We start from the raw sequence: 23,242 nt of genomic DNA on the forward strand, positions 1-23,242 counted from the left end.
TCATAATGATCCGGCCAACACTGGGATCCTATTCAATCATAGCCAGTCTGCCAGCCCAGTGAAACGAAGAGCATGGTAATTAGTAAACAAAAGGGAACCAGCTCCCCACATCCCACAAAACCATCCCATTGTGGGGGTAACACCCCATGCCAATTCACACCCTGAGGACGCCATTAGTTAGAGTCATTTAAGTTCTAATGACATAACGTGCATTTATGCATTACACTCAAATGGGTCATTAGTCCAGAGGTGAAACTCCACACTTGTGTGTCAATATGCATGAAACATTTGGGTATCAGGCAACTATAACCACGATGAACTACTGCCAAAATATGTCAAATACGTGACACACCTCAGACATCTTAGTCACATTTACTTCCTGTAAGTATACATGGGAAAACAAAAACAAGGAACCATGCAGCCCTGCACACAAGCTACACAAAAGGTAATCGTCTCCATCCAGGTAAAAATCGGGGTCATTAAAACATCCCGGTAAAAACAAAACGAACCGAAAAACACATTCAAATGCAAATCATACTTTTCATTAAACTAGCCCTGAAAGAAAGAAAAAACAGTAGCTGAAATGGCCACATGATGTTTGGCTAATTATACAGAATTTCCCTATCTTCAGTGCATTCATATCCCTCAGTTTTGTTGCAACTCCTCATTAGAGGTAGGTGGAAGTGTGCCAAAAATGCCTGTGGTTTCAGATGGGCTCCAAATGTTCAAGATCTGGACCCATCCCACAGCCTAAAGGACCCCCGCGGGCTGAGAGGCTACAAAACCATCCGTAGATAAATATGCGTCAAAGGTCCTGACTCACACACGCCTGTACAGGATATGCCACCCCACCCTGCTCGCACCACGTCACACAGTCAACTTGAAGTAGCTGGCAGCTCTGTACATTTCCACACTAAGCTCCAGACATTGCTGTAGCATTAGAAGACAATAACAAGTCACATGCGTATGTTTTTGTTTCAACACACACTGACTGTACATCAAATATGATAGACAGAGCAAACTTTTTTTTCTTTTTTTAGTTAGCTGGCAAGAAGACTGTGGGAAAATTAGCTGTAGTAGCCGTGGGGAAATTCCTATTAACTCTAAGCTTTAAGTATGTCATCCATAATAAACTGAAGATTTATTTTGAGTCTGCTGGGTCATCATATGTGCAACAGCATGTGGTGGGTAGAGAGTGTCCTATTACACGCTGGGAGAGGGTGCAAGGTAGCCAGACACGACAGAAAGTAACGAACCAAGGTGTCATGCAATTGCTCAAAATAGAATAAATGATAAAACGTCTGTATCTTTCTGTGTCTGGTTCCTTCTGGTACCACGTTCCTCTGGTGTGTGTGTTTGATTGGATGATCACATTCTGTGCTCCTTTGACAGCTCATCTCTCCCCTCTTGTCCCAGCCTACTTCCACACAGTAAAATCTGCAGTGTTATTTGATCTCTGACAGTGTAAAAATGAACCTGTAATGGTCGATTTGATTTGATTCGTTACAATCGCAGAGAATAAATCATTGGGATTTTACTGTGCAGAATATGCTATTTTTGCCTACTGATGCTGTAGATATGCTGTATCTAGTATACATAAACAAAATGAGAGTATTCAGATTTCGAGAAGTGCCAACTTCTCTTAAAACACAGCAGGGGAGGGGGGGATCATTTGAGCTTCAGACCATTCATTAAGTGGTGAAAACACTGACATTATACAGTGAAGATAATGAGAGGTTAAACTATCGTAGTGCAGGGCTCCACATTTTAAATGGAACACTGACCTGCAAAGTTAAAATATTGCTGGTCCCCTGGTTACTTGCTCACCTGGTTTCTGAATGTCACCAAAACTCCAGGGTGAAACCTATCTATCCACACCTCCAGATGCATCCCTCTACAACTGCTGCTGTCCAATACCACCCCCATCCCAAAAGCCCCCTACCAAGGTAAATGTGTTTTATTGGTTGATCACACACACACACACACACACACACACAAGTACTGAATGAGAAAGGGCTGAATTGGGGCGGGGGGGAATGAATACAATGCCTGACAGCTAGGAAGGGAAGACCTATCGATATTTGCCAGATCACGTTACAGAAACAAGGACATAAGTTGTGTACTTTGAAAAGATTTGCTGTGAGTGCCCCCTGCTTCTTGTGAAAAGGTGTTGGGAATGGGGATTCGACAGTTTAGTTCAGTTTGCTAAAGTAAACTCTCCTCCTCCTCCCCCCCCCCCCCCCCCACACACACACACACACACACCACACACTCTTTAACCCCTACCTCCCAACACCAACTCCGACCCCACCCAACCAGCCCATGCTGGCAGAGTGCCAGCCCCAGCGCACTGCTGCTCCCCACAGAGTGCCATAATTATACCTTCCACTGGGAGGGTTTCAGAGAGAGGCGCTGTGGTGGCTTTAATAAGTGGGCCATGCCCATTAATGCCTTGGTATTCAATGTTAACAGCATACCCGACTATGTCAACAGGTTGCTGCAATGCTGCCACACAGAACAGGTACGAGGGCAGTAATGAAAGGGTCTGGGGGGAAACATGTGTTTGGGTTGCTACGAAAAGTTAACTAAATTATATCTCACAAATAAAAGGGGAGGGTAGACTCAGTTTTTTTTTGATTATTCCAAAGCTGTTTTGTCAGGTTTTTTATAATCCTCAGGGCCATTCATCCCAATATTGTTATCCCACCATCTGATTTTATTGTACTTGCTCTTATCACTGTAAACTTCATTCCACCCCAGCCAAACCAATATTTCCCTCCTCCACTCCCTACAGTTATCTCCCTTTTGTTCATTTCTCATAACTCTCGACGGGAAGAGTCTTTTTTGCTTCAATTATTTGCAATTTGGTGGAACCAACAAGTGGGAGGAATCGGGTGATGATGGGAGGGAATCAATACAAAGCACCATTATTCATGTAGAAACACTGATGGATGCAAATACAGACCTTTATCTGTTTTTTCCCCTCCAGGAATCTATACTTGGTGCTCTTTTTACCCACTATATACACCAAATCTCTTCGCCAAAAATAGCCCATCTACACGATTTGTCATGATTACATTTGTGTGAGTTTTGGGACAAAATTGGATAGGAGTAGTGATAGAAAAAGAAAGAAGAAAATGCAACATCTATGAAAATTGAGGCAGTTTGGGGTAGAATCGATTGGTCCCCAGTGGTGCCAAGATAAGCTGCTCACAGAGTCCCGCCCCACGCTGTTCCAGCCCAGTGTTGATATCCAACCTACCTTTCTTGGTTTCAGCTTGTCCTGTAAATCGTACTGGCCGATGCCTTTGTAGCCAACTCCCAGCCACCACGGTATGCCCTGTTTATCCTGTGAGAAAACGGACACACAGAACACCGCTCATTAGAGGACGGATTATTGGTAGGAGTTTAAAAAGAAACGACCAGCGCAATTAGCCCATTAGGCTTTGAGCAATAGCGATGCAAGGAGGGATCAAATGCATTTAAAAGGAGCCTTAAAAACTCTGCAGACCGAGTCATTTTAACACCACTGTTTGATCTCCTCAGAAACCCTGATTTAATGAGTTTAGGTAGAAAAAGTCAGTTGATGTGGCTCAGGAGCAAGGAAATAACTTTCTGCAAACTAAGCATATTTTGAAAATGAAAGCCATTTGTATTTTTTCCTCACTGTGTCTGTGAGACTGCACCTTGTTTTAATTTTAATTTGTGTAAATCTAACCAAACACATATGTAAACTATATATATATATATATATAATACTGTACGTAAATAAAAGTCCCTGTAGTATGGAGGAAAAGGTTTGCTTCTAATGAGTGAAATTATTCCATAGATCAATGTAGACAAGAGGAGAAGACGGAAGTATTGACGGAAGATAATGGAGAAGATGGTCTGTTAATTCAGTGGTTCAACTTCTGAACGACCCCCGTCCTTCACCACTCACCAATCTAACAATATACACACGCACTGAACAAAATGTGCACGCATGTGGCGTGCGTGCGTGTGCGTAAAGTAAACTTACCAAACATGTGCATGCACAGATACAAACTGCTATAATTAATAGATAGCAATAGCAAAAGCATTTTTATGTAAAAGCCGCTGCTCCAGTACCCACCCACATTCCTTCTTATGCCCGAAAAAGACGATGCTGGTTTAATTTATCAGTGTCATTTGTCGTTTGGTGTGGAAATACTGCTTCATGTACACTGGTGTTAAGGTTAACGTTTCAGAAGCTCAGCACAGTAGCTACAACGCTGGGTCTGATCAATTCATAACATGGCAGGTGAATCCAAAATCCACTGGTATTTGGATCGCAATGTAAACAGCTGTGGCCCTCAACGTTACACCCACGGAGTTTCTCACTTGTGGTAACGCGATGTGTGGTACTTTTAAATCGATCTTACTGTGTGTGTGTGTGTGTGTGCTCACACACACACACACACACACACACACACACACACACACACAGTATACACACACAGTATACACACACAGTATACACACATGCCCTCACTCTCTCCTCCTCCTCTAAAAAAGTTTGTCTAATTCATTCTTGATTTTGCTTCCATTTTAATGTGCTTCTACTGAAATATTAATGAAGCAATAAAACATTTTTAAATTATACATTTCTATTAACATTTTATTTAATTTTTGTCTCCACCAGGCCGAAGGCATGGAGGGAGAGTATGTTTTGCACTCCGTCCGTGTGTGTGTCCGTCCGTCCTTCAGGCACCGTTGGCCCGATCCATGGCAAACTTTGCACACACACTCCCTGGATGCCAACGACGAACCTCTGCCCCAAATATTCCTCAACGGCCTGTGATAGCGCCACCATGAGGCTGATTTAGGCGAAACACATTTCTGTAGATTACTCGTACACATTTTATCCATACATCACACAATTCGGTATACACTATCTCCATAGTCATGTGATCAACACGGAGCGGCACCATTTCCCATCTTCCATCCTGATTGGCTAAGATTGGCTTCCAAAGCTCACACGATTGGGCCGTTTCGAAGAAATGCCACAAATCACAAACACAGTGTGCAATTTCCGGGAAATTATACACGCACATTTCCACTAGGCCGAGGACGACATGCCACAATTTCCCCCCCCAAAATCAGCCTCACGGTGGCGCTATCAACAGGCCGATTCCTGTTATAGCGCCACCATGAGGCCACAACCTGACCTGCCCTGGTGGAGACCTGTGCCGATTGGCACTTTATCTAGTTTTCTCTCTTTTGCACATTCAGAAAAGTATCTGACAACCCCTCCAAAGTATTTGGCAACCCCTATGGGGGTCGTGACCCCCAGGTTGAGAACCGGTGTCAGTTAACAGAAGAATGTGAAGAAGACAGTGTGTCCACTGAAGCTATTGTATGTGTACGCAGGGTGCTGGTCTTACCTTCACTGGGTAAAAATGGACTCCATATGTCGGCAGGGACTGTACTAGGGCAAGATACCTTTGAAGAAGAGATGGGAACAGGTTAACAGTAATTCCACCACTTACACTTAATCACTGTCAACCAGTGGCTGCTGTACTGCGGAACAGAGTGGGATTTAAGCCCTATAGCTATTCAGAAGCCACAGTCATTTTCAGTGGAAGGCCAATCGATTTCTTTCAGGGCTGTGACAGGAGTGAGAGTTCATTGATCAATTCAAGGGCACAAATCATTTGTGCGTAAATGGCCTGGGTTTGTTTTGAGCTGCAGTTCCTGGGGAAAACACACAGTAGAGGTCTGTCACCCCCCCATAGCTGGCAGACTGACAAGAGTGCCGTTCCTAATTAATGACACATTCTGGCATGGGGACCGCCATGTCCTTACACAACCACCACCATAGGGCAGCAGGACAGCACAAATGAACCCCAGCTAGCATCCCTATAGGGGGTGAACATTCTGCCAAAATAGTTAGAATGTAGATCTGCTATTTTCGGCTAAGCGATTAGATGTAAACTCAGGAAATGTTAGTGGACCAAGTATAGAGCCCCGAGGACCCTGGTCAACTATGCATATAGTAGCAGTGTCAAACATTTGAGGTCACAGGATGGATTGGGTCAAATGCATCTTCACACGGGCCAGACAAGGTGTGCAGACTACGCAAATGCAAACGAAAGTGCAAATGTTTTTTCTACTAAACCTGCGCTCATGTCTGTCGGCCTATGAAGTTAGTTTGAAGATTACATAGCAAACACACTCTCATTCTCTGACACATTAGTGATTAGTAATTTTTTCATGAGAAAATGGCTATTATGGCTTAGAAAACTAAGGTTTTCATAGGGTTTGCAGCAGCACCATATAACGGAAACTGCTATATAAATATTGAAATTTAAAGGATAGCCCTCGGGCTATCATCTACCTCTCAAACCATCTCAAAACATATGTTGCTGCGGTGGTTGAACCAGGAACACAACAAATCTTAAATGTGAAGTAGTGGATTTGTGAGAAAGAAGACACGCTCTAAAATTTGCAACCAGCCAATTAGCCGGTGGCTCTTCCCTCCTGTTACATGCATAAGACTGCCACACAGAAGCACTTACAGAACACAATTACATTCAATAGCTACAAAGAATGCCACAGAGAAAAGGTATATGCGGTATTATGCGAGATGATCATTTTAAGGATTGACACATTTTACATACTGTGATTTTAACCATGTAAATCAGTATGTGCTTGAAAGGTGATATATAAATACAATTGTTTATTATTGGTACCATTAATGCCACAACTTACTGCACAATGGCTTGTCCTCTGCTCAGCGCCTTCAGCTTCTTGTAATGCTCGATCACCCTGTCCTCACTGCAAGGGAAGGGATCAAACCTTTAATGAAAAATCCATCAAGTACTACACACCACCAACCAGAGAGGGTGTATGAGATGGCCCTGTTTCTGACAAACACCATGTTTGCTCATGCAGGAAATTCTGTCTGGCCCACCAGTGCCTCTCTTCTCCCCCTCTTCTACGTGCATGAGCACACACGCACGCATACTACATATCACTGCAATCATACCCTTTTACAACGGTGTCGGACTGTAGACCCTATAACTTTGCAGAAACTTGCGCATGCACGCACGCACGCCCACACACATACACAATATAACTGGCAGTTGATTTAAGTCCCGGTGCTACAGTCACTTCAGATAAATGGCAGGCACAGAGGAAAAGGAACCAAAACTCTAAAGCGAGAAAGGAGCAAATATTCAAAGAGAAAGCCAGGCAGGAACAATTTAAGATTGTAGAGCGGCTGGCCTCACCTCTGTCAGCATTACCCTGTTCTTTCTTTCTCCGAACTAATGGGCAAACCTAATTAACATAGCCCTGGCATTAATTAGTTGCCCCATCAGAGGGAAAGATTCTGTTGGTGCCAGGCAGGCATGCATGCTCAACTCATCTGGGGAAATAATTGCTTTGTGCAGCCAGGTGTTACAGAACGCTGAGGCCATTTGATGGGTGTTTGGAGGGGGTGCACCGTACGTTGCAGGTGGAAGAGGGGCGGCAGGCAGTATGTTGTGCTGTATTTTGTGGTTTCCAGAGGTTCCAGCAGCTGACACAACTTACCAGTAAGCCAGAGAAGGGTGCTCCCTCAAGACTCGGGTGGGCAGTACTGGGAGCTGCTTCAAGTCTGATCTAGTAGTCTCAGCACTGGGAGAAAAGAATAATGTCTTATATGATTAACCAATGCACTAACTCTAGTGTCCTTAGTTTCTACTTTCTAGTCATTTTCATGTGGATGTGGGTACCTCATCTATCCTACAGAGCTGGGAGGGACACAGTACAGTCTCAGAAATTATACTGTTGATTGATCAAAGACATGTTATTACTGTCTAATTACTAGGCCTCCTACACGTGACACCCTCAGTGCTCATAAATCTCACATGTCCCGTTTTGACCTTAAAGGAGCTCAACAAACAAGTATGCAGAACATATGAGAAGTTAAGGTAAATGTTTAGATAAGAATACCAGGAGATATGCTAGGATAGAACGGAGAGACTTTCTCCATGTGTTTATGCAGTGTGGTTTGAATTTCTAAGACTTAACGCATGGCAGAGATAACTCACAATTGCAAATCAAAGCCAAAAGGTGCTGTGTCAGGATTTTTCTTCTTATCTATAAGAGCACTGACGCTTGCCAAGATTATTTTGTAGCTTTACTTATGTCCTGCCAGAGTTAAATTATAGAAGCACATGAGCAGGAAACCGTAGGTGCCTTTTAAGGGGCTAAAAAAAGTACTTTAATAAAAACGTTCTACACAGTCAAGTCCTCAGTGTTAATTTAACCCGGCCATAATCTAAGGGTACTTCAGCATAAAGTTATGTATAGAATGAACATCATGCCAATGTACTAATTATATAATTCAGATCAACCAGCCAACCATGTAGTAGGTAGAATTCACCCAAAATCACAGACGAGAAATGTTAAGCAGAGACCGAAAGTGATCTAATGAACACTGCAAATATAAGACCATTATCAGTGTGGACAAACTGTGGTGTATGTCACTGTCAAGGTTTGCGATAGTGAACCCTGAGTCACTGCAACAACATGTGGGGGGAGAACTTGGTCTACAATTGCTACAGGACAAAGACGACTATGGCTTGGCAGGCCAGTCTACTGGAGCACTGAACAAAAGCCATTCACCAGCACTTGGCAAACCTTCCCAGTGTTGAAAGGTACTGTACGAGTCCCAGTGCTGTTCCAAAATAGGCCATGGCTTCTCAAGACAGGACTAGATCACTCCTATGCTTCCAACATAACATAAAACATTAGGAGGACATCCTGGAACACTTCCATTGTACTAGCTGAGCAAATAAAGAAATAACCACGATATTAAGAGTTAATAAGACCCTGGGTAGGGTAAAATTAATTTACCAGAACTTGACGTTTCTCAACATGAAGTGTACACATTAATCATAGGCTGATAATCATGACAATGGAAGCTAACAATCCCATGCTATATACTAGGGTGGCCTTTAATTATCCAGTTGTATGAACCAGCTTACTAAACAAATCCAAAAAAACTAAACATAAAAAGGGGGCGGGGGAACGGCTGCACATGCAGCGCTACTTGAATAACTGCTCCTAGTAGCTGCCTCTTCTAGGCTGACTGGGTTTTGCTGCCATGGCACTTCACTGGGAGTTTGATGGCATACATTTTATGGGGCGCTGGGGCCTGGCGTTGTCGGGGTGATCTACTCCACAGCCACACTGCCCTGTCAGCAATCTGGAATTCATTACTACGTCTGTTATCTTCCTGCAGCGTGGGGGCAATTCCTACACCCAGTACAGCCCAGCCCAGTACAGCTCAGCCCAGCTAGTGTGGGAGAGATAGTACTCATGTGTCAGCGATTGCATTGGGCTGAGACTGGGTGACTGTTGAGGTAATACAATGACAGAGCCTGCGGGATTCCCCATTGCCACGAATGAACCAATAACTACAGTCTACACATAACAAATCGAGCAGAGAGCTAAAACGGTCATGCTGTTATTGACTCAAGAGCACTGGAAACATTAACATTGGTCTTTCTCAAACGTGGTGCCGTAGCAGTGCATTATATTGTAGTAAAACAATGGCATGACACCCATGTCATGATTGCTTTATTCATCATGCTATATTACAGATCACGTACACGTCGTACAGGACCCATATAACACTAGAAATGTGACATTTGCATTTAGCAACAAGTAGACTAACCTCATTAACCCGAGCATAGCTCAAATCAGATGATGTAGTTTAATTTAACGTTTGGCAGGGGCCTTGCTCAGACCACCATGATGACGACATCACTATGGTGAGTCCTTCTGACGCCAGACTGTCTACATTTTGAGCAAACCAGTTCATCCTCCATAAGGCAGGCTGAATGAATGCTAGCAAGGAACTGGAGTTCTACTCCTCCACATCTAATCTCACCGCTACAGGGCCCTTTGCTTGCCTCTGTGTTGAGGAGCTGCATATACTTTATGAGGAGATTAACTGGCCTTCCTCTGCCACAGAGGTACAAATGAAAGGCATCAGACAGGAGAAAGAGACACGATAACATAAATAGGGATGTGGCAACACTTTGCTAGCATTGAATATTCTTGAGACAATAACACTATGACTATCAAATTGTACGTTGCTGTATTAGGATAGTTTACCCCAGTAGTACCAATGTCAAAAAGTGAATTTGCATTTATTGCCTTCAGTTCAGACACAGTACAGTATGTTAGATGCCAAACTAGTGATCAAGTAAAAGTAATGGAATGGATTGTATTGATACTCCCGATGGGACAAAACTGAAACTGTATATGCAGCATTGGTGTCATTCGTGCAAGAGAGGAGAGGAAAGAAAACCTACACAGTAAAAACCTCAGTGGAGATTTAACACTGCGTGTACAAATACATCTGTTTCAGTGTTAAATAAACACAGAGGACATTGATTCTTACAAACTCTCTTGGCAGGTTTTCTAACAGATCTCTTGGCAGGTTTTGGTTTATTGTGCTTTCACAGTGTGGACAAAGGACGGCCCATCCCAACACCTACACAAGTTGGAAAGTTTGGACTAACTCACACACTGCACTCCAGGGCTAAGCAGTAAGAAAGATAAATACTGTTTAAAAAATGCATAATAGCAAGCGAGATGTTCAATAACAAACCATCCTCCATCAACACTTAATAAAACATTGGAAGATTAACAGTGACGAATGGACGCTGTCGATTTTGTTCTTGAGAGAACTAAGATAGCAGTTTTGCAGGAACTCAAACTGCATTTTCAGCATTCTATATAGCTATGTGCAGTCACAGCGTACATGTACTACAATTCCTTACAGAGCACAAAGCTTTGTGTTCAAATAATGCACAGGGGCCTCTGGGGGCACCATGCTGGGACACACAGACAGAGTCTGCTGCCAAAACCTGCTCGGCTACTCTCAGTCAGACCAATGTTTACTCATCGCAGCTTGTACCCTTCATTTCAAAGACTGAACGCTCCCTACAAACCATATCAGTGGGTCAAGCTTTTCACTAAGTGCAAGGCTTTATACAAAAACACCATCCCCACCTGGGAGGTGGTTATTTGGTTAATGATTTGTGGTCTTCATCGTGCATAACATCACACCACCACTGTGTCTGACCAATGCTGTATGCAAAATGTGTATTTCCTACAGTACATACATACTGTAGTCTGAGGGTCACCTTTCCCAGGTACATGACACTCACTACCAAAACATCAGAGGGACAGCCATTTAGTGACATAGGACATGGAACAATTTCATCTAGGAATTTGGAAATGCAACTAGGCCTATGTTTTAATTATTATATAAAAGCAACATATTTCCATTCTCCAGCATGAGAGTGGAATTGGCCAGCTTGAGTTTAGTTTTAGTAACAGAATACCATCAAGGAAATCATTAACTGAGGGAACTCCAGCATGAAATACAAATCTGAACCAATGAAGTTGAACATTAACTAACTACACTGAGCTTTGGCCAAACAGATCAATAAACCCAAGTACTTCCTTGTCAGAATAATGCAAGAAATACTTAGCTAACCACAGTATAGTATAAAGCAGAAGCTCATTTGTGTTTGCAGCATATGTCAATAGACCTTACCTTGTGAATTCTCCTTTGGCTTCCTTTAGAAAAAAATAAATAGAAAAGACGCATGAGCAAAGCAATTCACCCCGAATAAGAAATATCTATGATCTACTCAGCTGACTCGTGTGTTTATAACCTCACAGCCTACCATCCATATGTAAACAATGGCAGCAGCCAACCGATCTCTCAGAGACAACTGTTTTCAAATGTTGCATGCGCAGCGTGTGTGGACGGTAGTGGACCATAGATAGAGTATTCAAAGGTGTGGACGCACATTCACGGCTTTGATTCAAATGTCGAGTTAATAACATTCAGTCTCGAACGCCTAGGCTGTGTCAAACTTGCGCTTACCTGCAACGCGAATGCCGCTAACTTGAAGACATGTTCACTCTCCACCTCGATGTTCTCCTGTTGTGGGAAAAGCAGAAGTAAGTAAAGCGATTCCGTTGACAAAACAAGTGTAGCTTTTCCGAAACACTTGACTTGACTTGAGAGAAGAAACCTCCTCCTCCTCACCCGTACCTCGTCCCACTGTTACCGACGGAACCATTACCGCTCGGAATAGGGTGCGCATGTTTGGAATGCTTTCAAGATCGTATATACGCTCGTAATAACCTATTATTAAACACGAGTCATATTTAAATAGTGTAAAACAAATGTAAACAACACACGCACAACTAATAGGCTGCGCAAAACTCAACGTTGTGCAGTTTCAAAGCTACAACTCGTCGGTGAAATGGTACAGTCTGCAAGCAGGTTCAACAATCTCCCGTCTCCCGTGGTGACAAGTCTGCCCACCCCGCGAAAAAAGTCTGCATTGCAACATTGTTTTACAAACTGAACAAAGTAGGCATATACTGAAACAAACGGTGTGCTGCATGTTGTTTAACACGCGCCACGCGGTTCGTTCTACTGTAGCCTACTACAGCATGTGCATATGCGACTGTCGCAGTTGTACGTGATATTCCAAATAGGCTATTCAGGCGACCTACTCCCTGCAGTTCTCTGTCGGCATAACTTCAATGTATTGGTTATAAATCTATTTAGCAATAACCATACAAAAACGATTCAGTGTTTACACTAGATATTGACATGCAGAGCAGACATAATTTGGTCTTCACTTCAGCATGGTAAGACATTTCACAAAACTTGTAGCAGCATAACATTCTAATCTAAAGTATAAACACTTACGTTAAACACTGACGATTTTGCATTCAGAAAGAAGAGCCCCACTGTTGTGTTGTCCTTTAGGAATGTGATCTTCTCAATGTAAAACCTGTGAAGAGTTCATTTTTTGTTGTCAATGTATGCAACAGTGCTTGAATAATAGTGCAAGCACATTTAGCTTTACTTGTGTGGAATGTGTTCTATGGTGGTAGTAGTGTTGTCAATGTCATACAAGCCGTCTCTAAATCAGGTCACTTGGTGCCATCTGCTGGATGTACAGTAGATCTACAACACTACAGTATAAAACTTCATGTAAGAGGTGCTCACAGCTCTCAAGATAAAAGCTGTGTCCCAATTCAGGGGCTGTGTCCTTCAAAGGCTGCATTTGAAGGCCAATTATGTCACAGTGGTGCAACCAAGGATGTCCCATTTCAAAGGCTTCTTCAAATGCAGCGTTAAATTTGGCATTCAAAAGACGCATCCCCTGAATTGGGGCAGTGCTATTATTTGTTATACAGAAGGTCAAATGAAATGTCAAGGCAAGCCGGCATCATTCTTGAATGTCTCAGTTATACCAAAAAATCATGTTTACATTCTAGCTCATATGGGTGAAGCTCATATACAATACAAAGAACAATATGCTGTAATAACAACACCACTCACCTGACTAGAAACTTGAGTTCCAAAGGACCACTCTTTTTGGAGAAGTCATGATCAAGTACCCTGCGTTCCAACTGGAGCCAGTTATTCTGATCACTGATGAAAGAAAACATGTTAGCTTACAATCCCCCTTTTTTAAATGCATTTTGCTACAGGTATCAAATGGTTTTCATTTGACCCATAACTGAAACAGTGTGATTACACACACACAGTCACACACACACACTCACATGCATGCATGCGTGCACGTACAGCACACACACACCTATATGCCAATCATATAATGTAGTGTAGCTTTGGAAATGTACTTACGTGTCATCTATGAAGGAGATCCCAAAGTACTCTTTCTCCTTTAGGTTAAAATGTGAAGACACCAAATCCAACAGTTCACGGGACAAGAGCTTGGGCTAAAGATTTGATGATAAAACAAATTAACAACGCATGACAATTATTCAGACAATACAGCATAGGCAAATATATTGTACATTTTTGCAAACACAAAATCAAAGAACAGGTCATAAGGCAATTCATATAGCATCAACAATCCTTTCCTAAGACACAGACCATCATTTCTAAATAAGAGATTACCTGGACCAGCAACTCCAGCTTCCTGTCATCCAGGAGGTGCACCTGGCACAGACGGCCCTCCGTCATCTGAAGAGAGAAGAACACAGACGGGAGTCAGCGAAGGTACTAAAAGTACTTACGGGGACATCGACATTACATGATCATCTGCACTGCGGGAGGAGGGGGTGTGTGTGTGTGTGTGTGGAGGGGGGGGTCCAGCTTGGCAGCCAGTCTTCTGTTCCACTCTCTGCATCGGCACCAGTGTAATGAAAATAATAAAGACCAAATCATATTGTCAGCGCTATTCCTGTGATGCAAGGAAATTGAATCGCTGGGTTTTGAAGGCATCGAGGAGGTTAAATACAATTATCTCTCCATTGTCCCAATGAACGTCTGTCAGGTTCATTTTGGCGCAGTCAGCACACGCACTCTTCAGTGTCAGACAGACATTAAAACTACCGTGTGGGTGAATGGTCTTCAAGTGGTATTTTGTTTTTGTTATATAACTGCACACGATTCTATATTCCTCAACAGTAAACTGCCACACTCTCAAATAATTCACACTGGTGTTCAGACTAAACCAAATCTAAACATCCCACATAGGATACATACATGTTCTACATTTCCAGCTAAATATTTATGCAATACACAGGGATGGGTGACAGGTAAGCACTGGCCTCCAAAATGTGAGTTATAATCAATTGCCCAATACCCTGTGAATTTGCATTTAAATTATATGTTATTTAGGGTTGGAGGGGGGCACCCACAACATGCCCAAATTGTATCTGGGCAAACTCAGATCGACAGCTTTCACCCTGTATGAGATCACACATTCCAGCCACACCCGCGTTTCAGAAGCGATGAGTGCGTGTGCCAACCCAAAAATAAGCACCTGGTCTCTTTATTTCTGCGTGCTGGTCATGGAAAGCAGTCAAACAGATAGTGACAGTAGTTATAATAAAAAAAAACCTGTGTTCAAATGGATCCAATTTAGTTATTATTTAGTAGCTTAGGTTAATACTTTTTATTATTGGTTACATATTTATAAAACCCACAGACACAATTTACCACTTTCAACCTGGCTTCCCCAGATTTCAGAAATGTTTTCTTGTCCGGGACAAGTAATAAATCTTTCAGTACAAGTGCATTCAAAATGTACTTGTCGTTATCGTTGGACAAGTGACTCCTGATTTCACTTTTTCTGTGACTCCTATAGCAGCCAACAATATTGTCTGGCACTATTGTGTGGCTTTCCTAATAATCACCTTCCCAATATTGTTAATAGCACTAGAATGTCTGTGATCTTACATTACATTTCATCCATCCATCCATCTTCAACCGCTTATCCGTAGTCGGGGGCAACAGCTCAAACCAGAGTGCTCCAGACTTCCCTCTCCAGAGCAACATTAGTGTCTTCCTCCTGGGGGATCCTGAGACGTTCCAAGGCCAGTGAGTCGATGCGTTTCCTCCAACTGCGCCTTGGTCTGCCCCGGGGTCTCCTCCCAGTTGGAATAAATTTCATGTATTCCAAATTCACAGCCATAGATCGGTCCCAGACGGTTAGCAGACTGACCACGTTGGCGTTTAAACTATACACGCAATACAAACTTTGTGTGTACTAACCCAGTAATTCATTCCGAAGAATGGAGTCAGATATTGTCTTCTAGTTTCATATCCATTTGAAAGTTCTGGCAGAAAGTAAGTGCAAGCACAAGTAAAATATTGCGACTTTTCCGCAAGAAAAACTGGGAACAGTCGATGTTTGGAAAGCACAAACATATGGGGCACACAATAGACAGGTGTGTTGCGATTGGTGTGGGGCAATTGATCACACACCTATTTTGTGTGCCCCATGCATTTGTGCTTCCTAAAGGAAGTTTTGATGTGTTCAGTCCTGCACTCATTCTGGGCACCTCGCCTGAGATAATGTCATCCGTGTACAGCTTGTGGAAGAAGTGGAGAAATATTACTAAATACACGTTTTCTGCTAGAACTTTCAAATGAATATGAAATAAATGCCGACAAGGTCAGTCTGCAGTGCTAAGCATGCAGGACCAATCTATGGCTGTGTATTTGGAATACATGAAATGTATTTAAAATCAGACAACTTCTGTAAACTGAGAATATTGATCTAATTTTCAAGTACAATGGGAAATGTACTTGTCCGAAGGACAAGTGCCTGAAAAAGTTAATGTCAAGCCCTGCCTATACTGACTATAATCTCTTTCTCTGTTCAATTCTTTAAATAATAGTGTAAAGTGTCCATTGATGATGAGGTTGCTTGGGCCCCTTGCCCTCAGAGCTGACCCGGTGGCCAGTCCCAGTGCTGGACCCTCCCCTTTTCCTCTCAATAAAATATATAAAAGGGAGGAGATGACGCTCACACTGCCCACTTTTTAGGATTACTTTTCTTACACTGCCCAGTTTTTAGGATTACTTTACTTACAGTAGTTTATACCTTTTGAAAAAGTATTTTAACAGCGCTATCAAACCACCGTTTGATCTAATTCAAATGTCCTTGTGGTAGTTTCTAGAGAGCATGGCTCTCAAGGCACCAGCTTCCTACTGAAAAGACTGGTGAGGGCAACATGTATTTCTGTGACTAAGTGTAAAACATGTGGCTTCAAACTGCCAGAGCCTGGCCTCTCTAGTGGAAAGTCAGGGTCATGTTGACTACCAGTGCGACCGCACCGCAGGGCGTGAACACAGGCTGGTGTTAAACCTTAATTCTACCAACTCATATTGTTCTCGTCACCACAACAGAGCTGTCCTTTCTCCTTTTTTTTACACACAATTTACAGCCTACTTTTTTGCTTTATATTTATACACCCACAAATTGACATTTACGGTTTTGCAGGCAAAATTGTGACTATGAATAAAGTGTTTCATGTCATGTTAATGTCTCCACCAGACCGAAGGCATATTGATTGTCTCCACCCACCAGGCCGTAGACATGCGGGGACAGAGTAGGTTTTGCACCCTGTCCGTCCGTCCGTCCATCCGTCCGTCCGTGTATAGCTAATTTACGGCACCGTTGGCCCGGTCGCTGCCAAACTGCACAGACCTGGATGCCAATTCCAAACCTCTGCCCCAAATCTTCCAGAACGGCCTGTTATAGCGCCACCATGAGGCCGATTTTTGCTAAACACATTTTTGTATATTATTACCCCTAAAGATTTAATCCATACATCACGCAAATCGGTACACATTCTTGCAAGACATCACAAATATTCCTGATCTGGTGCTTCGAGGAGCGCTTTTTCTAGTTTCAATTCAATTTCTGGATTTGTTTTGCATGTCTCGTATCACAACATAAATATACTGTACATTTATATAATATATATATATACACAAAGGTACTTTAAAAGAAAAAGAAAGTACTTCATCTGACCTCACTAAACAACAGAATTCTGTGTGATTTGTCTTGGTAATTATTGTGACTGTTAATTACACAAGATCCACTGTCTAAGCAGGGATTAGTCACTATAGAAACCCTTTCAAGGATTGGTAGAGCTGTCCAGTGCACAATCCCGATCGGAGTTTGTTTATCAATGTTGCATTGTTACAGGCCTGTGAAATCAAAACACAGAAAACGGACAAAGGCCCTACAGTTAAGTCAGATTCGCTAATCACAGCTAAACACAGGGAACCAACCAATGCCAGGTTCACTTCTCAAACCTATCTATGAGTTTAATAGGATGCACACTCCCTAGGTCATTTTGTGCATGCATGAGTTTTGAAGGCAAAGTTTATCCTTTAACATGAAAAAAAGTTTAAATTGGAAAACACATTATTTCCCACCATACACTTGCGGACCTCTGCGGCCTTAGCAGAGGTTTTGAGATAAATACAAAATAACAGAAAGGCATACTACGGCTTGCTGGCCTAAAACCAACTGAAGAGATAACCACTTCTTTGTAAAGAGAGGATCACCATGTTGAAAAGGAAGGTCAGATGCTATGTAATGACCATGACGGTGAGGTCATCCCCCTAAAGCCCTGTCATTATGGGCAGAAGAGCTCTGATGGAGCCCCTTTCATATGACCCCCAGCCCCTGACCTATAGATGGGGTTAGCAGCATCCATCCACCCTGCCGTTTTTGACAACCACCACTCCCTTCTTCCTCCCTGAAACCTGGTAATGTTGAGTCACCCATGTGACATGAAAGCTATTTGAAATAACAAATATTGACATGGACATTTTGAAATTAAAAATACTGTAAAATACAGTGAAAAAAAAGGGAGAGCATAAAAGGAAACCTAGTTGATTCCAGTAGACACTGGAATTCCAGTAGACACTGGAAAGGAAAGTATGGAACACACGGTGTTCGGTCAGGTGTTCCAGCACCAAATAAGTTGCATTTCCATTTGCTTCACGACAGCCAGACGGTGAGATCAAACAGTTGGTCATGTTGCTTTCTAACGACTGCCATATGTGCGGGGAGACAGACCCTTGTTAAAACAGGCTGTGTGACTCACTAGGAAACAGTATGTGTTGTCCACAAAAGCAAACGCACATACACACAAACACAAAATTGTTAGTGCATTTGAATAAACATACGGTAGAGTTTAGCTGTGCTTAAAGGAAAGCTGGTGGGAGACACATGTTTACTCTTTTGAATATACAATAAAAACGTTAAACGGGAAGTCACCATAAAACACCTGGTGCCAAGTCGTTCCAAACATAATCTGTCAAAGCAATCAATAAATTCCACATCACATAATTAGTATGTATACTATGTAGTAAGTAACCCTCAATTAGTGAGTTGGTCATCATTCTACAGGCCAGCGTACCTGGTCTCCGATCCGGAGCAATGTCCCTAGGAAGCGACGGCACGGCATCAGTCTCCGGTCGTACCATCTCTTTAGTGAATGGTTTGCCACGGTCCAGAAAAACTGGCTACCTGACGCTACCAGGTCATCCATGTCACGCACTATGTGCACAGCCATGGCTGGTAGAGTTTACTGCTGATAAAGCCTTCTTGTTTCTCAGAACTAACTAAAGTTTCTGCCAGTAAAAGAAAAAAGCAGACTCCACTTCGGCCCGAGATGCTCACTGGACTGAGCAGGCAAACTGCAAGCACCACTTTGTTTGGCTCTGTCCTGTAGCTGTAGTACTATGTGTGAGTACTTAAGTGATGTCAGTGCTCTGGAAAGGCTGGAGTAGTGTAGCATGCCTCAGGCTTGCATCCCAGCCATCCGCCCTGGGCCCTGGTCCAAGACACAGCCTCATTGCGAAGAGGGGAGGGCCGGACAGGGCAGGACTATAGAGTTTCTGCCTTCAAGGCTCTGCCTTCCATCCACACAAGACAGACTTGTTTACAAATACAGGGTACTCTCTCTCCTCAAGAATGTTATCTCTGTGACTCATATTCGTATTTATTCCGTTTAGTTGGGAGTTATATTTTTGTCTCTGTAAACTTCAGATGCAGAATTCAGTTTGTGAGAACATCACACAACTTTTAGTGTGTGCTGAACTCTTGCAAACGGCATTGGCTTAACCGTTATATCACAGCATGTTTTTGCATTGATATTTTATTGCCACGAAAGGAGAGACAAAAGATCAAAGTGTCATTCACTTGACTCATGTCAACTTCAGAGAAAAACACAAGTGGAATGTCCGCTGTTCTCTGGTGCGGTTCATCTGGAAAACGAATGTCTGCCTGTTTGTGCTACGCTCATTTCTAAGAATCCTAAAGAGTCCAGTCCAACCCAGACACAATATGATGCATACTGTATACCCCACAACAACACATGGCCCAAGTCAGCAATAGCAATAGCAGCATGCCAGCATCTGTAAATGGTAGCGGCAGGTACAGTATGTAGTCTGTTATACTGTAAATACTGGTCTGTCACAGGTCTGTCACTGAAAGTTCACCGGTTCAAATACATAGATTGGCTAGAATTGTCTTCAGAAAATGTGAATAATAAGTATTAATGACAATCATATGCTTTCCTGATCGAGATCAGTTAAGCATCGAATTGTATCTAATCCATTTAAACACACAGATGTGTGATTGCCCTTGAGATATGGTATAAATGGAAATTGAAACCATAGAGGTTTACCCTTATTTGCAAAGCTGTCAATAAAATATCACATATACATTATTGCCCAATGCCCATGCAAACAGAGGGCTGGCAATTACTGAACACGTGACATTGGGACAGTACGGAATAGCAAGTCTCAGTCAGGCATAGGGACCGACATATTCATCCATGCAGATGCTGAATATTGTACCATGTAATCGATGGAAAAATCTATCTCCAGTCCTAACCTCTGTAGTCTGTACTCTGATTGTGAGGGGAGATCGGGGTTGATTTCACATTGCAGAATTTAGCTTTCATAAATATATTCACAAACACATTTTTATGTAACGGTTCTTGAACACTAGTGGCAGGTGCTTTCATAAACATATTCATGAACACGTTTTTCTAATGCAACCAGTGACAGGTGCCAACAGAATTAACCCATTTTGGTGTTTTAAACAATGTTATAATTTAGCTATTGAAAAATAGCAGATCTACAAGCTTATAGCGCGCTACGAGCTTGTAGGTCTGCTATTTTTGAAAAATCGTGAAAATATTTATTTCAGAAAACTGGAGGATTTAGAAGAATTTTTCTAAATTTCGAGGTCAGGCCAAAATGGGTTAAGGAAACCAAACAAAGGCAACCTGGAGTTGAAGTAGGGCTGGAGACAATAACCGTATTACCACAGTTACGTATGTGACCAGCTCAGTGGTCACAGAGTGGTTATAGAGTCCGCTCTGAGATTGACCAGCTCAGTGGTCACAGAGTGGTTATAGAGTCCGCTCTGAGATTGACCAGCTCAGTGGTCACAGAGTGGTTATAGAGTCCGCTCTGAGATTGACCAGCTCAGTGGTCACAGAGTGGTTATAGAGTCCGCTCTGAGATTGACCAGCTCAGTGGTCACAGAGTGGTTATAGAGTCCGCTCTGAGATTGACCAGCTCAGTGGTCACAGAGTGGTTATAGAGTCCGCTCTGAGATTGGGAGGTCAGGGTTTGATTTATATTGGTACCACATAGACTATTAAATGCTTGTACAGCATGGCTGGGGGATGTACATGTACATCAAGTCACCTCACGCAGTCACGCTACAGAAACAGGAGATAGGCTCCTGTCTAATGGCTCGGCAAGGGCCAAGGCATACTACTTTATTACCTTTATGTGATGCATACATTTTTGAAGATTATTTTATATATTTAGTTTATTTTATTTTGTACAGTTACAGTAGTGCATATGATGTGTGATATGAAATCTAAACTTACCATAAACACAATAATCACAATCATTAGTTAACATAATCACTGACTGCCTTTCATTCAGGCTTTTGGGGAAAAGTCTAATTCAGCTTAGTGAAAGGAGTAGGGGCCTGTGAGCCTGTGGAGGATAAGTTCTTGAGCTGTACAGAAAACCTTCAAATGCAATAGACAGGAAAACAGGACAAAGACATCTGTATGTATGAGACAGAAGCATAAATAGTGGCTTGCTGAAAAACATTGTTTTTAAACAAGCCACTGTTGTAGGCCTACACCGTTGCATCGACTGTTGTGTCGACTCTGTAGCATCGAGGCAATATATGACAAATATATTCACTGCGCAATAAAATAGGCCCACTATAATCTAAAAAATCACATCAAATGATTTCCATCAACCCTCTATGACACAGTTTAACCCATTCTGAACGGGAACCCATTTTGGTGTTAGCATCATGTTATGCTTTAGCTATTGAAAAATAGCAGATCTACAAGCTCATAGCGCGCCACCGAGTGGCGCGCTACGAGCTTGTAGGTCTGCTATTTTTGAAAAATCGACGAACGACTGAATTTTTTTTAAATCTGATCTCAGGTCAGAATGGGTTAATCAGACCTAGTGTGTGTCCAGTGGAAACCTCGTATGAATCTGATCTCAGGTCAGAATGGGTTAATTTACGAGCTACACTTTTAGGGTGAGATTTATTGATATGACTGACAACTTGTTATTCCAGTGGTCTATCCATCTTCTGAATGTTTTATACACTTCAGAGTGGCAACTACTTCCAGACTTCAATTATAAATATTCCGGCGGGGGGGGGGGAGCTTTTCTGGGTTTAGTTTGGCTCGGTTGGCTAAAGCTCATATGGAAACACTGGAGATTTAAAGGGTTAAAATAATTAAAAAGTATACATTGTACTAAAATGGCATTTAGGGGTTGTTTTGGTGCCGTCCTTAAACATACCTAAAAACATTTTATCCTAACCTATCCTTGTTAACTGCTATACTATTTTAACATGAAAGTAATTAAAAAACACTCAATTTATTATAATACAAGAAAGGTCTTTGCAACAGAGGGCCCAGTGACATAACCAAGTTGGTATTGATGTTATTGATGAGCATTAGCGCGTGGTTAGAATTGGATTGATCTATTTCTGGAGGGTACAATACATTAGGGACCCATAGTCAAACTGTACTGGAAGCAATGCTGTAGTAATTACACAACAAGACCAAGAGAACACAGCTGACCTCAGTGACAGGCGTGACCGACAGATGTGGCTGGACACACAGAAGTCTGTCTCTCACGAGTCTGTCAAAAAGCTTAACAGATGGAGGATAAAAATATTGTACTGTCTGTCATAACATGATTTTCTTTTCTTGTATCCATTGTTAATTATATGTACTGCTGGCACACACACACACACACAAACACACCTTTTCACTGCAAAGTAAGGCTGTACCCTAGCCCTGTTTTTTGTGAGAACTTCGCCAGGAATTTTCGAGCGAACCTTCGAACCACTCGTTTCTAATCGCACCCCGAATGTTCGGGGACAGCCATACCAGTGCAAAGCAAGGCGTTTCATCTGGGGAACACAAACAGAGTTGGTTCTCCATCTTTCATCTGAAGTCACCACACTGTCCGAATATGGAGCTCTAGTGGACAAAGTCTACACAACTGGATCAGGATGCATTCAGTGTATAAGATTCTCCTTGCAGAGAAAGACAAAACAAGATGTGTTTTCACAACACAATAATGTACAGGTTGTCAATATCAATGTCATCACAATGCATGCGCACGCACGTGCACACTCACACAATATCCACAGATCACAAATCGATAGTCCCAGCTGACATCCATGCTGTCGACAAGGGGTTTGATACTGTATGAGGGGGTGCAGCAATAGGCAAGCCAGCTTCCAGCTGGAATTACCGTGTCTGTATTTTTGGAGTACATGAATTTACTTCTGCACAAGCTCTAACAGAGGTAGCCATTCTCCATTGGATCCACCAA

General features: G+C 42.4%; 1 protein-coding gene across 6 annotated transcripts in view; it reads right to left on the reverse strand.

Moving 5' to 3' along the window:
* Positions 1–23,242, reverse strand: part of frmd4ba (FERM domain containing 4Ba) — a 50,313-nt gene that overhangs the window by 12,362 nt on the left and 14,709 nt on the right. For 5 of the 6 annotated variants that reach the window (XM_080792588.1, XM_080792590.1, XM_080792586.1 and 2 more), the window contains exons 1-11: positions 18,754–18,944; positions 13,982–14,047; positions 13,706–13,800; positions 13,397–13,489; positions 12,758–12,842; positions 11,918–11,974; positions 11,582–11,604; positions 7,555–7,638; positions 6,730–6,795; positions 5,403–5,460; positions 3,263–3,349 (exon numbers count right to left, since the gene is read on the reverse strand). In XM_080792588.1, the coding sequence (XP_080648714.1) occupies positions 3,263–3,349; positions 5,403–5,460; positions 6,730–6,795; positions 7,555–7,638; positions 11,582–11,604; positions 11,918–11,974; positions 12,758–12,842; positions 13,397–13,489; positions 13,706–13,800; positions 13,982–14,047; positions 18,754–18,909 (870 nt within the window). In that variant the 5' untranslated portion in view covers positions 18,910–18,944. Of the gene's footprint in view, positions 1–3,262; positions 3,350–5,402; positions 5,461–6,729; positions 6,796–7,554; positions 7,639–11,581; positions 11,605–11,917; positions 11,975–12,757; positions 12,843–13,396; positions 13,490–13,705; positions 13,801–13,981; positions 14,048–18,753; positions 18,945–23,242 lie in introns of those variants that run through there. The other variant, XM_080792589.1, reaches the window with a different exon arrangement.

Source organism: Protomyctophum bolini (assembly GCF_963924005.1).
Source record: "Protomyctophum bolini genome assembly, chromosome: 2".
In the NCBI taxonomy this organism is placed as follows: Eukaryota; Metazoa; Chordata; class Actinopteri; order Myctophiformes; family Myctophidae; genus Protomyctophum; species Protomyctophum bolini.